This window comes from Calonectris borealis, chromosome 3 (assembly GCF_964195595.1).
Source record: "Calonectris borealis chromosome 3, bCalBor7.hap1.2, whole genome shotgun sequence".
Taxonomy (NCBI): domain Eukaryota; kingdom Metazoa; phylum Chordata; class Aves; order Procellariiformes; family Procellariidae; genus Calonectris; species Calonectris borealis.
In genome coordinates, this window is record NC_134314.1 from 111,492,603 (window position 1) to 111,506,401 (window position 13,799).

Consider the following 13,799-nt stretch of genomic DNA (forward strand, 5'->3'; position numbering starts at 1 on the left):
AGCATTGCACATCTGTCCTTCTAGTTGATGTCATAAATAGAAGTGGCATGCTTAATTTTTACAGTGCAACTTAAACAGATCAAATAGTTAAACAGAAGTATTTTTAAAACAAACAAACAAAAATCTCCAAGACCAGCTTTTAGCAAAATGTAAATTCAGGGTATAACCCCGCCCCCTGGAGTACAGCATAAGCTTGAAGCAACATAAAGGGAAGTATATTCAAGACCCTTATCTAGATGTGCTCACTTGTTTGTTTGATCTAATGAGTATGAACTGAAGTTAGATTGCTTTAGTTTCAGCAGTGCTTGCTGTAAATTACTGAAAGATCTACTGTGTCTGAGAAATTAATGTTTTTTGTAAAGTGGCTTTTTTTTTTTTTTTTGTCTGTGTAGCTTCTTTAGTCATCCCACCTGGCAGAGGTTTTCAGCATTTCACAGCAGCAGACCTGGTATGTAGCTGTAGTGACATTTTATTTCCATTTTGATTATTCTGAATTCTAAATGATTAAGTTTGGTCTGTTGCTAATAGGCTTAAGGGGAGGCAAGTATTAAATATTTTCGATGTATAGATGCTTTAGGACAGCATTTAGGGACCAAAATAGTAGCATTTCTCATGACAGTTTCATCTATCCAATATGGTATAGTAGGCAAGGGAGCAGGAGTTCTGCTGAGAGAGAATCAACAGCTGAAGAAACTCAGTGCTATTATTTCTAGCCCCACCCCCCCACCCCTTTTTTTTTTTTAAATGAAAACCATACAAAAGTTAAGAGTCTGCAGGGAGAGCTGTAACTCTGCTGCCTCTGTTTGAGCAGTGAAAAAGGATGGGGATCTACCAGTTGGTTTTGCGAGCAGTGCAGCCAGAAGCACGTTGGAAGACATGGCTGCACGTATTTAGCTCATAGGATGGAAGTGTAATGGAAATGCACATGTACAGATCCTTTTTTTTTTTTTTTTTTTTTTTTTTACTTTATTATTACTGGGTGTTAAAATAACGCATGGTCGGGAAAAGCTAGAACTAGTGAAGCTGGGAGCAGCGTTATCTGCAAGCCATAAAAATCATCCCCAAGAAGGTGTTTTAGGAGTTGACAGGTTCTGAACTCTGGGCATGGCAAAATTTGTTTGGTGAGGAGAGGGGGTATTAATTGTCAGAGCTTGATGAACTTACTGAGGGCCTCCTGAGCCTCAAGCTAACTAGCTTGCTAAGCTGAAATACAATATTGGGAAGGTGTTTGTGTAACATGCAAGTTTCCTGATTTAAAATTTGCATTTCCCCCGAAACAGCTAGTTTGAAAGGGAGCCTTAGATCCAACTCTTTGCTTTCCAGGAGAAAAAGAGAATGTGAAGTGACTTCATAGGCCTAAGCAAGGAGTCTGTGCTGTGTTGAGTAAGCTTAGGTAAAAGTGGCTCTGAGTGGAAAAATACCTTTCTGGATGGTCTGTACATTGAGGGGGTAGACAAAAGTGTTCTGTTAACAAAAAGGGAATGTGATGACTGGAAAATAGGAAACACTTAGGGCAAGTCATTATCCTTTCAATACAGAATACTTTTTATCTGTCTAAATCTCCAAAGTCTGAAGCAACTCTTCAGTAAAGATGATCACAAAAAGGCCCTCATTCATATTTCATCTGGATATGTTACATGCGACAGTTAGGGCCCTAGGAGATAAAGTATGCGCTATTTCTTAATAAAGCTCTTGTGTATCTAGGGTGCTTCACGAGCAGGTGCAACTCTTAGTTTCCCTTCGGGTATTGCTTATCCTATACATGTACCAGCTGGAGTGACGCTACAGACAGCATCTGGTAAGATTAAAGAGGAGATGTAAAATGTTACAGTGCATTGACTGTATGTTGATATTGAAAGATGGTCCCGAGTACAGTAGATAAAACAAATGTGAAGTTAAAGTATAGGTGGGTAGAGCCAGTTATCCTCTTCTTCCTTTGTAGTTTGTGTTTGTAATTGCTGCATGGGGGAAGTAATTACATTGATTAGTTAGTGTGTCAGTTGTGTACACTTGCAAGATCAGTTAACGTGGGCTGGCAGGTGATGCCATTTTTTTGTTTTACAACTGCTCGCAAATATGTTCCTTTGTCAGTCCAGACATAGGTATCTCCTTCTCCTATATGAGGGACAATCTTCCGTGTTTTAAAAAGGTAAAGACATTCTGGTGCTTCAGAATCAAATTGATTTCTTACTCAAATAAAATCCAACCATCCATTAACCTTTTTGCTTACACTTTTTTGCTGATAAAACTGCCGGTACTGCTTATACAAAAATGTGCTTGTACTGGTTAGGGTGTGATGAGTGAAGGCTTATTTCAGTCATAGATTGACTCTTTCCTCAAGTTCTTCTTTAACGAGAACTAATGTCAGTAGGTATCTATTTCAGGTATAATTCCTAAGGTTTTGAGACCTATAGGCTGGTATCAGTGACTCTGTGTGTGTAAGCATGTGTGTGGGGAAAAGAATTGTTAAATGAAATTGGGAACTTACCTCTGGCATCTTAATTCTAACACTGATAATAACAACTTTACGGATTCAGTATTTGGAGTGATTTTCATACAATGAGAGGATAGATATAAACTAGGAGTCTTTTTTTTTTTTTTTTTAAAAAAACTAAACTAGGAGGTCTTTTTTAGAGGGGATACCTAAATGTCCTTAAAGGAGTGAACTGTCCCTGTAGCTATGCAATAGTTTACTGTTTCGTTTCGTATTCCTTAGTTTCTGAAATGACATGGAAACAAATTTAAAACAGGATTTTACTTTTTTTTTTTTTAAACCCCAAACCAAAAATGGGTATTGAACATGATGGTCTGGATGGAAGCTCTGACTCAAAAAGCTTCTGAACGCTTAATTTTCAAAGGCTGAAATTGTGCTTGGGGAAGGTACTGCTTTGTAAACATCCTGTTTCTCATAGTTTGCCTGGGTATTTGCTATTGGTTATTAGTGGTAACAGAACCTGTGGATTAGTGGATGAACCTGTGGTTTAACCTGCTGAAGCAGTTTTTAACTCTTCTCTTTGTAGGGCACCTCTATAAGGTAAATGTGCCTGTTATGGTTACACAGGCCCCAGGAGACGCAAGTATTCTACATCATCCTGTTCAGCAGATATTTCAGCCCCTTGGGCAACCTTCAGTTGTGCAAGCCAACATTGCCAGTGCTGCACAAGTGAATGCATCTTCTGCCCAGGCAGCTGCTGAAACACTGCAACCCCAGGAGACGGCTGTCCAACAGACCATGGTATTTCAACCAAATGTCATGGAAAAAAACCACCTGGAGAACTCTGCCAATACTACATTGGTCCAGCAGCCTTCTGTGAGTCAGCAGCAACTTGCAACTAATGCAGTGTTGAATCAGCATGCAGACTCAATAGAAGAATCCCAGCACGGCAGTCTTCATGCAGCTGTGTTTACTCCAGAATCCTCCGAACAGTTTTCTCCCGCTGAATCCTTGGCAAACAACTCGAGCAGTGTACTGCTGGATGTGGAGGGGCAGTTAGACATTGAGCCTCAGGAGCTGGTGCAACAGCAGGTGTCTGATGATATCATTGACCTGATTATCACGGGCAAAAGTTTGGATGATAACGCTGTTCTGAAAGATGAGGACAGCATTGCTTCCTCTCACAAGGTAAGGCCTTTTATTTCTCAGCTGGTGAAAATACATCTGTTGGAGATGGTTGTTTGAAGTATCATAAGAGATGTGATGAAACACACCTGTAAGTGACAAGTAGCACCTCTAAATTATAATAATAAAAATTATTATTATTTTAAAGTTCATTTTTGAGCTTGTTTTGAATAGCAGTAGCTGACTGCTTATTTTTATATTAAGAATTTATTACAAATATTGCTGAAATACTGGGATTGAAGAGAATGTCAATCTAAAAAATGCTAAAAGTGTAATGGATAGATGTAATGTATTCTTAGACTTGTTGCCTATTTTGGGGGATAATAGTTTTCTTTTTTTTTGCGACTGAGCAGACATGAATGACCCTTGGAGAACTTTCATGTCATTCTGACACTGAATCTGCATGTGGATACTGGCCAGTTGTGGGCAAATTGCTTTTGCAATGTTTGCTGGGATTAGTTTTAACTTGTAGCTTTTAACTTGCATTGAGAATGCATATTGAGTATGAAAAGTCAGATTTGGTAAGTGAAAATCTGCTGGAAGGAAATGTATTTCCGTGGGAAAAAATCCTGAACAAACTAGAATTCAGCTAGAGCTGCATGGAAAATTTGAATGATTTTAATTAACAAGCCACCTTCCTGACCTCATCTAACTTTTGTTCCAGAAATTATTTGCAGATGTTTTAAGCTTAGGCTGTGTTGTGGTTTAACCCCAGCCAGCAACTAAACACCACACAGCTGGTTGCTCAGAATCGGAAGAGTAAAAGTGAGAAAACTTGTGGGTTGAGATAAGAACAGTTTAATAATTGAAATAAAGTAAAATAGTAGTAGTAGTAATAATAATAATAATAATTAAAAAAAAAAAGAAGTACAAAGCAAGTAATGCACGATGCAGTTGCTCACCACCTGCCAACCGATGCCCAGCCAGTTCCCGAGCAGCGGTCACTGCCCCCGGCCAACTCCCCCCAGCTTATATACTGAGCATGACATCATATGGTATGGAATACCCCTTTGGCCAGTTTGGGTCAGCTGTCCTGGCAGCTCCCTCCCAGCTTCTTGTGCACCTGGCAGAGCATGGGAAGCTGAAAAGTCCTTGACTGTGGAAGCACTACTTAGCAACAACTAAAACATCGGAGTGTTACCAACATTCTTCTCATCCTAAATCCAAAACACAGCACCATACCAGCTACTGGGAAGAAAATTAACTCTCTCCCAGCCGAAACCAGGACGGGCTGGCTTGCTGACTTTGAGTTATGGTGCTTATATGTGATTGACACAAATTTATTAAATGCAATTAATTTAATGACAGTAATGACAAATGACTGTAAATAGAAAGCATGTTATGTTACTCATCTGAAAATTGATGGCAGGATGGTGAAGACTGTCCATAGTAAGAATGGAAGGTCAAACCAAAGTGCTATTTTTTTGAACTAGAAGGTGTATGTGGATGTGAACTAAGTGCTACAATAAAGATTTAATGAGAAACCGAAGATGGCTGAAAGCTTAAAGCCCTTTTATGCTCATGTGAATGCTCAGTTTAGGAATTCTAGCACTTTTATGAACAGTAACTTGAAGTACTGAAATATTTACTGTGTCTCTCAGCTTTTTATATCTTATTTAAACAAAGCATTTTGATTGAGCTGAGGGAGAGAGATGAGTTAATCTTGACTTCTATTTCAAAAATGAAAAATGCTATTTTTGGGGGCAAGGGAGTAGCTTGTTTCCTGGTTTTTTTTTTATTTGTTTTGTTTTTGGAGTTCTCATTGCAGTAGAAATTCTAAAGGCCAGTTCGATCATCTTTTTCTTAAGAAGTTGTTTGAGTACAACAGTGTTCAAAGAAAAGTCTAAGAGAATGTCTTTCTATATTGCTGAGGAATATTCGGCATGGATTCCATTTAAGGTTAGGTTAAGAACAAGATTTGCAAATGTACTCAGGATTTACAAGTAGGCCATGACTTGAAACTCTCATTTTAGTGCCCCAGTCTTGTTGCTTTATTAAACAAAAATCTCAGGCTTTGTACTGAATGATGAAAGCTATGTGGTGTTAATTCACAAGCTGTTTCTGGTCTCTTTTACTCCTGTCAGATGGAACCTACTGAGCAGATGGAATCTAATTTACGATCAGAGAAGGATATCTGCAGTGACATTGAAGGCATAATTCAGCTAGATGGAACTGGTGATGTTTCTCCCAAGGAAGAAATACCACATACAAGAGATAGGGAGGAGAATGAATTCATTGGCATTATTGAATCAGAGGATCTAAAAGTTCTGGAGGATGAGGATGAGGAAGACGATGATGAAGAATGTGACAGTATTTCAAACACGGAGTCTACCAGCAGCGGTGGTGATAATGAAGAGCCCCAACTAGATATAGTTGAGGAGGTAATTTACTTTTAAGCCTTGTGAAGCACATTACAATAGTTTATCTATCTTGACTGTTGAATTGTTGGACCCAGAACAATTCCTGCGGAGTTTAATGCAGAGAATGCATAGTTAAGTTACATACCTCTTGAGATAGGAGATACTACTGAGAAGTTACTCAAGAGCTCATTATGAGGAGTGTGAACAAATGAAAGAGATGTTGAGAAGTTACTTGTTTATTGGATGAATTAAAATACTTAATTACCAGAATTAAAGTTCTATGGTGAAATCCTGGCCTCAGTGGAATGGAGTTCTGCTTTTTATGTAAGTAAGATCGGGGTACAAATCTAGGTTTCTTTTCCTTCTGAAGGACCACAGGGAATTAGACAGAGAAGAGAACAATGTGATACAAGTATGTATGTTTCCTAGATAAAGGCTTTTCTTAAAGATGTGTAATTTTGGGTCCTAGAGATTCACAAGAGAATCAACTCGTAGCGTCTGGACTTCAAATAAATACCAGTTGATTAGTATTCCAGTCATTGGGGTCAGCTTTGTCAGTTAGCAGTCTTGCTTTTTCACCTGTGTTTTTGTTTAGGGTGTTTTTGTTTTTGAGACTGTAAGCATGTAAAGATGCTTATAAATGAGCTTTGTGCAACATGGTCTTCATAGCCTTTAGGTCTTGATTTTTGCACTGGTAATTTTTATTGTTCTAGGTGTGTTTAATGTCAAGTATATTCAATGCTATTTAGAAAGAATGTATAAAATATAATTTTAATCTCTAGGACCCCTTAAATTCTGGTGATGATGTCAGTGAACAGGACGCTCCAGACTTGTTTGACACTGACAATGTGATAGTTTGTCAGTATGACAAGGTACAGTATATATATATAGTTTTATCTTTGTTCCTTAATCATTCTAAATAATATCTTCAGCAAATCCAAGTCTGGTCTACTGTCAGTACCTTTTAAAGAAAATCTAATGCTGTAATAATTGAATATTTAAATTACGTGTTTAGCTTTAGTAGTCTGAAGACTTACCTGCTGTTTTCTGAAATGAGGATAATCAACGGGTTCATAATGGCCTATTAAAGGAAAAGGAAAGGAGACTAAATCTTGCAAAATTAAGAATTGTAAAGCTGCAAAAGCTTATGCATTTCCTTAACTTTTAAGTAATGTCAACAGCTCCATGAATGTATGCATGCATTTTCAGTCATGAAATAAGACTTTTGAAACGGATAACAGAAAGAGGAGTGTATTTTACTTTTGTTTCTATTTTTTGTCTTTGAAGTGCTTCCTGAGAGATTTTCCTACCAGAATTCTGTTGTGTCTGAAAAGCGAAAGAGTTGTTAAGGGCGATTTTGTCCTCCTTCCTTTTAATGTTTAAAATTCAACCTTATTTTGAACTCTTAGAGATGAAATTAAGTACTTCTAACTCTGGTATGGTTTTGGACACTTATATGTCAGTAGTTTAAAAGTTGACAAAACAAAGTGCCTATCTTATTTTGAAACAAATATGGAAAAATATGTCTACAGTTTGCTTAAGAATGTCCTTTGGCGTTTATTCTTTCAAAAGTGACTAATGATAATTTTTTGTGTGTGTTCAACTAGGCCTGCCTTAATGGTGTCCGTGTTTTAGGAAACAACTTCTAAGAAAATTGTCGTTACTAAAGTGTAACAAATTGAGTATTTCTGAAACTGGTTATTTTCAAAAATGTAGTTATAGGGATATGTGTTGAAAATGCATCTGAAATTGAGCCACAGTGTCTGTATTACATTGAAAAGGTACACAAAATTTTGAAGCCTCATAACTTAGTTTGACGTTACAGATGCTATAGGTAGTGGATATTGTTATCTATAGCAAGTTCTGTCTGTACGGAGTTGAAAAGTGGGCTGAAAATTTTTAAAAACTGCTATGTTGTTCAGCATTGGGCATGTCTATAGGAAATTTAAGATCAGAAGTTGTTAGAAATTCACAGTTACAGAAGTTAGAGGGAGATGTTGGCAACTTCCCCCTTTCCTATATAGATTTAATAAAACATAATAGGTTTAGTAGGTAGTAAATGGAAACAGTTATCTATTAAATTACCTTTTTACGTATAAAAGAATGCTATGGGCAAAGTGACTGTCCCGTTTTGGGTTTTCCCTACTTTTTCTTTCTGGACTTGAAAAGAGGCTGATGTTTAAAATCCAAGGAATTTTCTGAAGATGTTTAAAATTCCTTCTTCTAGTATTAAACACAAACTTTCTGCAGTATAGATTGTTTTGCAGGCCTTTAAAAAGAAACAAAATAAGCAAATTCTTTCGTATTGTTTTATACCTCAGTATTTGCTTTTGAGCGAAGTTCTCCTGCTTTTATCCTTATCCTAATGTCCCTGTGCATGCAATATCGCTTTGCTGTGTGTATGGGAAAAGGAAACCTCTGCATTTCAGTTAAGCCATACTTGTTTGCAAGGTGCAGTATAGTTTGGGGCTGATACACTAATGAAATTGCTCCATTATTGTCTTGTTTTCCTGCCAGTGTTGAGCTTTCACATAGCTACCTTTGACTTTTTTGTTTTGTTTTGTTTCTTTTTGAGGGAGGGGGTGTGTGTGCTAAGATTCAGGAGGTTGTTCCCTTGAGAGGGCAGGGAATTCATTATAAACAACTGAAATCCACTGCCTCTATTGATTACTTGTGCTGTGTTCAGTGGAAGTGTTTCACATATTTTGGGCTATCAGAATTTTAAAAGAAAAACAAGTTTTGTAAACCAAGTTGTGCTTAAAAACACTTTTTTTTTTTTAAATGGATGGTCAAGTTATATTTTTTGAGGGGGGGGATTGATTTATTTCTTTTGTCAGATACATAGAAGTAAGAACAAATGGAAGTTCTACTTAAAAGATGGAGTGATGTCCTTTGAGGGTAAAGACCATGTTTTTGCAAAAGCCATTGGAGATGCGGAGTGGTGAAACCTCACTGAAGTATGTACTTTAAGACTGTGGTATTATTCCCTTATGAACTTTCTGTGAAACTACTAGACTTTCTATTTTTTTGCCATTAAAAAAAAACCAAAACAAAATCCCTAAAACTCAACAACAAAGCTGCGATAAAAATATGCAAAATGTGTTGTTAATACATGCAAATCAAAACACTGTATTGTTAGCTACTCGGCTGTCTTTGCTGTTCTTTTCTGATTATTTCATTACTTTTCCACCCAAGAAACATCATTGGAATTAATAGCTTTAAAGACTAAAATGTTGAATCTGTTAATAATTCAAGAAAGTAATGGAATACTAAGTGACTATATTGAAGTAAATTTCAGTTCTGTTGGTTTTCTTTCCACTTTTTAAAATAAGAGCTAAAGTATGACTTGAAATGTAAAACTACACAGCTGTTGGTGATACTATTTATTTCTTTTCAAAGGCTGTTGAGTTTAAAAAAGGAAAAAAAGAAAAAAAGAAAAAGCAACATCTGTGCAAGTCTGAAACCTGTGGCTGTTTCAGCTGTGTACTTCTCTCTCCCCTTTCGTTCCCCTCCCTTGCTTTTTTGTTGTTGCTTTGTGGGTTTTTGGCTTCAGCTGAAAGGCAGGCACTTTAGATGTAAGTCAGGGAATGTGGGTGGAAGACCCTTGAGCACTCAATATATGAGAATTATTATTGTTTATTCTATACCCTCTCTGTCTACTGAGATGCAATGAATAGTGTGATTTAACATTAAAATGTGATTTATTTTCACTGTCAATGCAAAGTCATTTAAGTTTGCTTCTGTACATATCCACTACATTCTAGGACTGCAGACCAGTAAGCTGTGAATGATACAAATTGTGCATAATAATAAAATGTCATCTCATATACATTTCTAGCAGAGAGTTGTTTTTGTGTTCACTAAATATAAACTTTGCTTAGAGAAATGTGTATAAGCCATGCATGTGACAGTAGCTCACCCTGCTATGAGAACTGCATGCCCTGCAGTCTTCAACATTAGCTTTTCGTTTGTTCCTCTAGAAATAGAGGTAAAAAAGTTCTGCGCCCATAGGTCCAGGCCCTAGCCCTTCCGAGCTGCAGCTTTCCCCTGGCTAGGTCCTGTTCCTTGTGAGGCCGTATTGGAAACTAAATGGTAAAGCCTCAGCCAGGCTGACTCGGAACAGGATAATCCTGCTAGAAGAGCAGTGGTACACGCAAGGGTATGGCACCCCTCCCTCCTGGCTGCTTCCTTTACATCTGCTGAAAGAAGACATCATGAGACATTTTGGTTATCTCTGCTCTCTGGGAGGACACAGAGGCCTTGAGAACAGAAGGAAAATAAAGGGGAGTGTTCGAGAGAAGGAATATATAGAAGAGATGGGGGGGGGGGGGAACAACCCTTGTTCATAATGGTACAAACCCTTGTGCTGATGGCATAAACTATAATAGAAATGCTTCCTTCAGGCAGGTTTTTAACTACTTCTTGAGTATCTTGCATGCTCTTTTTGACATATTTGCTGCTGTCCAGTAGCTAAGACAGGACACTAAACTAGAAGGCCTGACCCGAGTGTGGCATTTCTTTTGTAGATACTGCTGCTGGGATGTGACGAATTGTGTATTCAGAGACAGTTAAAATATTACTGTGTATGATTTCTTTCTCCGCATTCAGCTGACTTGTAGCTGCACTGATGTTACACTTCAGACCCATAAATGCACAGGAAATGCAGCTCTTTACCACATGATAGATGCTTTTAGGTTTCAGCACTCTTTTGCAGGCTCTGAGGTGTTCATGCTCCATAAATGCGTACGTATGAACTGTGGGACCATCTTCAACTTGAGCAGTGTAGCGATGCTTCAGAAAAGACTGGAAGCAGAGGTAGTGCGGCATAGGAATCCATGGGACGTGACTGGATAAGCACCATTTGCTAAGCACCACATGGTCTCTGAATGTTGCTTCTGAGAATAGGATCTTTCGCTAGTCACTATAAAATGAAGTGGCTAGACTACCTAATTTTTAGCTAGTTTTAAAGATGGGCAGCTTTTTCCTCTTTGCATCTTTCTGCTTGTGGTGTTAAAGACTCCCTCTACATGAAGGTGAGGAGTCAGACCTCTGAGCATCCTTATGACTGCTCATCTCCTCTCTCCCTGTCCCTTTTCAGACCTTGTTCCTCTGTGAATGGGTGCCAAGATGTGTGGGATAAAAGTACTAGTGTAGGAATTCCCCCCCAGCTTTTCTAAGCTTTACCAATTCATGCTTATTACATACCTTCTACCTGTGAGCTTCATCTGCCTGTTTATTCCATTCTTGAAACACTTCTTACGCTTTGAAGTTTTGCAAGTTAATTTTTATGATAGCTTGCTGCAATCTCTGTGCAGTCCAAGTATGATATTGATTACATAGACTGTACATCTGGGATTGGAAGCATTTTTTGACACTGATCTCTTACTTCCCAAACTACTTGTAAGTTTTACAGGTTGGACATTGGTGGTATTTTTCATCCTCTCTTGCTTTCTCACGAATCACGTGTACTATCAGCAATTAAAATCTCAAAGGACTGTTTCCCCATCTTTCCTCCTGAATCTTTGCTGACAGTATACATAGCTGCCTGTTACTCCTGGTCAAAGCTGATCTGCATCAAAAGGGATACTGAAGATAGCTTCGCTACGCCATCAAGCATCCCCTGGGTTTTCATTGAGTTGCATTTTCTAACCCAGCACCTTCTTGATATGAAGGAACTTTAATGTGGGGTCCATCCAGTGCCTTCCTGAGCTATCAAATATAGAAGCTTTAGGGATTAGAATAGGGTTTTGCTCTTGCTATCTCAATCCTTCCCGTATTTGAGAAAATGGCTACTGAATTCATAACACTGCAGATCTTCTGACTCTCTCCAAACTACACTGCAGATATTCCTTCGGAGTGCTTGCAGTGGTTTTCCCAGTCCAGAGCTAAGGACTGTCTATTTGGACTCCTGCAGTAGGACTGACTTTCATTTTCTTCCATCTAAGCATACAGGAATTGCCCTACATTTTGTTTCCGGCGTTCTTGAATGAATATTGGCAAAGACTTACAGCTTTGAATAAGACATTTACAACTAAACATATCTGAAGCCAGGAATTTTTTATACTGGAAAAAAATGTTTCTTATTAAAATGTAAGCTCAGTTAGCTAATTACTGTAGCCTATGACTTGAGCAGTAATCGGATCAGAATGTTTTTGATCTGAATAGTTTATCGTATTAATGCTTTTGATTGCCGCTACAGATGTGATGGGAAGGTGTGTAATACCAGTTATAGCCATTGAAGATACTTCAGTAAATGGCTGTCTAAAACTTTACACCAGAAAGAAGGTAAGTTTACCAAAAATAATGAGATAGAATAAAAAGTGTAACTTGTATGAGAAGCTTTAGCATGAATCTGAATCTTTAATAAAGTGTTGCTTTTACTTATTTGCTCACTTTTGATTGTAGAAATATTTGAAGTATATAAATTACTTCTGTTGTTTGTGGATTGTTTTTTCTTGGTTGTTGAGGGGATTTTGTTTGTTTGTTTAACACAGTAATTATTTTCTAAATGGTAGATTTCACTCAACTTACAGCAGGTACAAAGAGAAAAGTGCCCACAGCTCTCATACTTCTTTGCTGTTACCTACGCAGGATTGTAAGGAGGTACTATCAGTTGCTGCTATTTCTAACTCATTTCTCTTGCATGTAGTTTCCTGATAATGTTACGTGGTAGATGGACAGGAAGGGTGTGCTTGCAAGCTCTTGTTCTGTTGAAACATAATGTAAGTAAATCAAGACATTGTTTTGCCATGTCCTAAATCGTGTGCAGGACTCTTCCATGAGCTGTCCGAAGAAACGAGTCTTGAAAATCAGTTTTCAGATAGATGACAGAGAAGCCTTAGGCCAGGTAGGTTTTTTTCACCAGTGTCTTTAGTTTCTATTACAGTTAAATATCCTATAGTAGTCCCGTTTGCTCATCTGCGAAGCTCAGGAGCTGGTGTGTATAAAGAGGTGCATCATATGGAATTTTTAGTGATTGCTAAGCCGGGGAGTATCAATAGTCTCCTCTGTTTTCAATCCTGCTTTGTTCCCCATGTGTGTGCAAACTGCTCACGAGTACAGCTATGCTTACGTACAGAGCTTTTATACTGATTGAAATCATGGCATTAAGCTGAAGGTAAGAAAGGGTCAGAGATGTCATTTCTAATTAACACAATTATAAGCTAATGATAAACCAGTCACTAGTACAAAAAGAATCACTTTCATTAACATGAAGCAAATTTAATTTGCAGTGCAATGTTTTGGCAACAAGAGGTGTGCTTTCGAATGCAGATTTTTACTCTGTTGCTGTCACAGACTTGAAAGCAAAGGACTCGGTTGAGAAGGAAAATGTAAGAGGTTTAAAGTGATTGCAATAATACCATTTTCTTATGTATGAGAGTCTCTGCATTTTTGGTGGCCATCAAGAACTGTTAGGCTGTGACTGTTCCGGAGTAAGCGCAGATCTTACACAGCTGCACTGCTCCACTGGCTGCAGGGAGGTGCGTATTATACCAGCTGAGGATCTGCCTTCAGATACCGTGAGTATCATCTACAGAACGTGATCCAAGGTGCGAAAACGTCAACTACAAGACCAAATAAAACATATTTGCTTTACCTTCTGTGAACCATAAACTGCCACGTGTAGGTCTCACGCTACCACACTGGTTTGATGAAATGTAAACACTCACGTGTTCCTCCCATCAGAGGCAATGTAACCAATCTGTCAAGAATAAGCCACCTAAGAAGAGGCTTGATCTGCAGTCCGCAGCTTTTGCATCTGTTCTTGCCCACAGGACTGCGAACTTTCCAGTAACTAAGCCCCTCATTTTCAGAAGACT

The 13,799-nt window shown here is 38.2% G+C and overlaps 1 protein-coding gene across 1 annotated transcript in view; it reads left to right on the forward strand.

The window, feature by feature from the left end:
• STON1 (stonin 1) overlaps positions 1–9,808 on the forward strand; it is a 35,949-nt gene extending 26,141 nt beyond the window's left edge. The window contains exons 5-10 of the mRNA XM_075147338.1: positions 393–448; positions 1,705–1,798; positions 3,021–3,622; positions 5,704–6,000; positions 6,762–6,851; positions 8,817–9,808. Coding sequence (XP_075003439.1) covers positions 393–448; positions 1,705–1,798; positions 3,021–3,622; positions 5,704–6,000; positions 6,762–6,851; positions 8,817–8,924 — 1,247 coding nt within the window. The 3' untranslated portion in view covers positions 8,925–9,808. The remainder of the gene's footprint in view (positions 1–392; positions 449–1,704; positions 1,799–3,020; positions 3,623–5,703; positions 6,001–6,761; positions 6,852–8,816) is intronic.
• Positions 9,809–13,799: the final 3,991 nt, after the last annotated feature.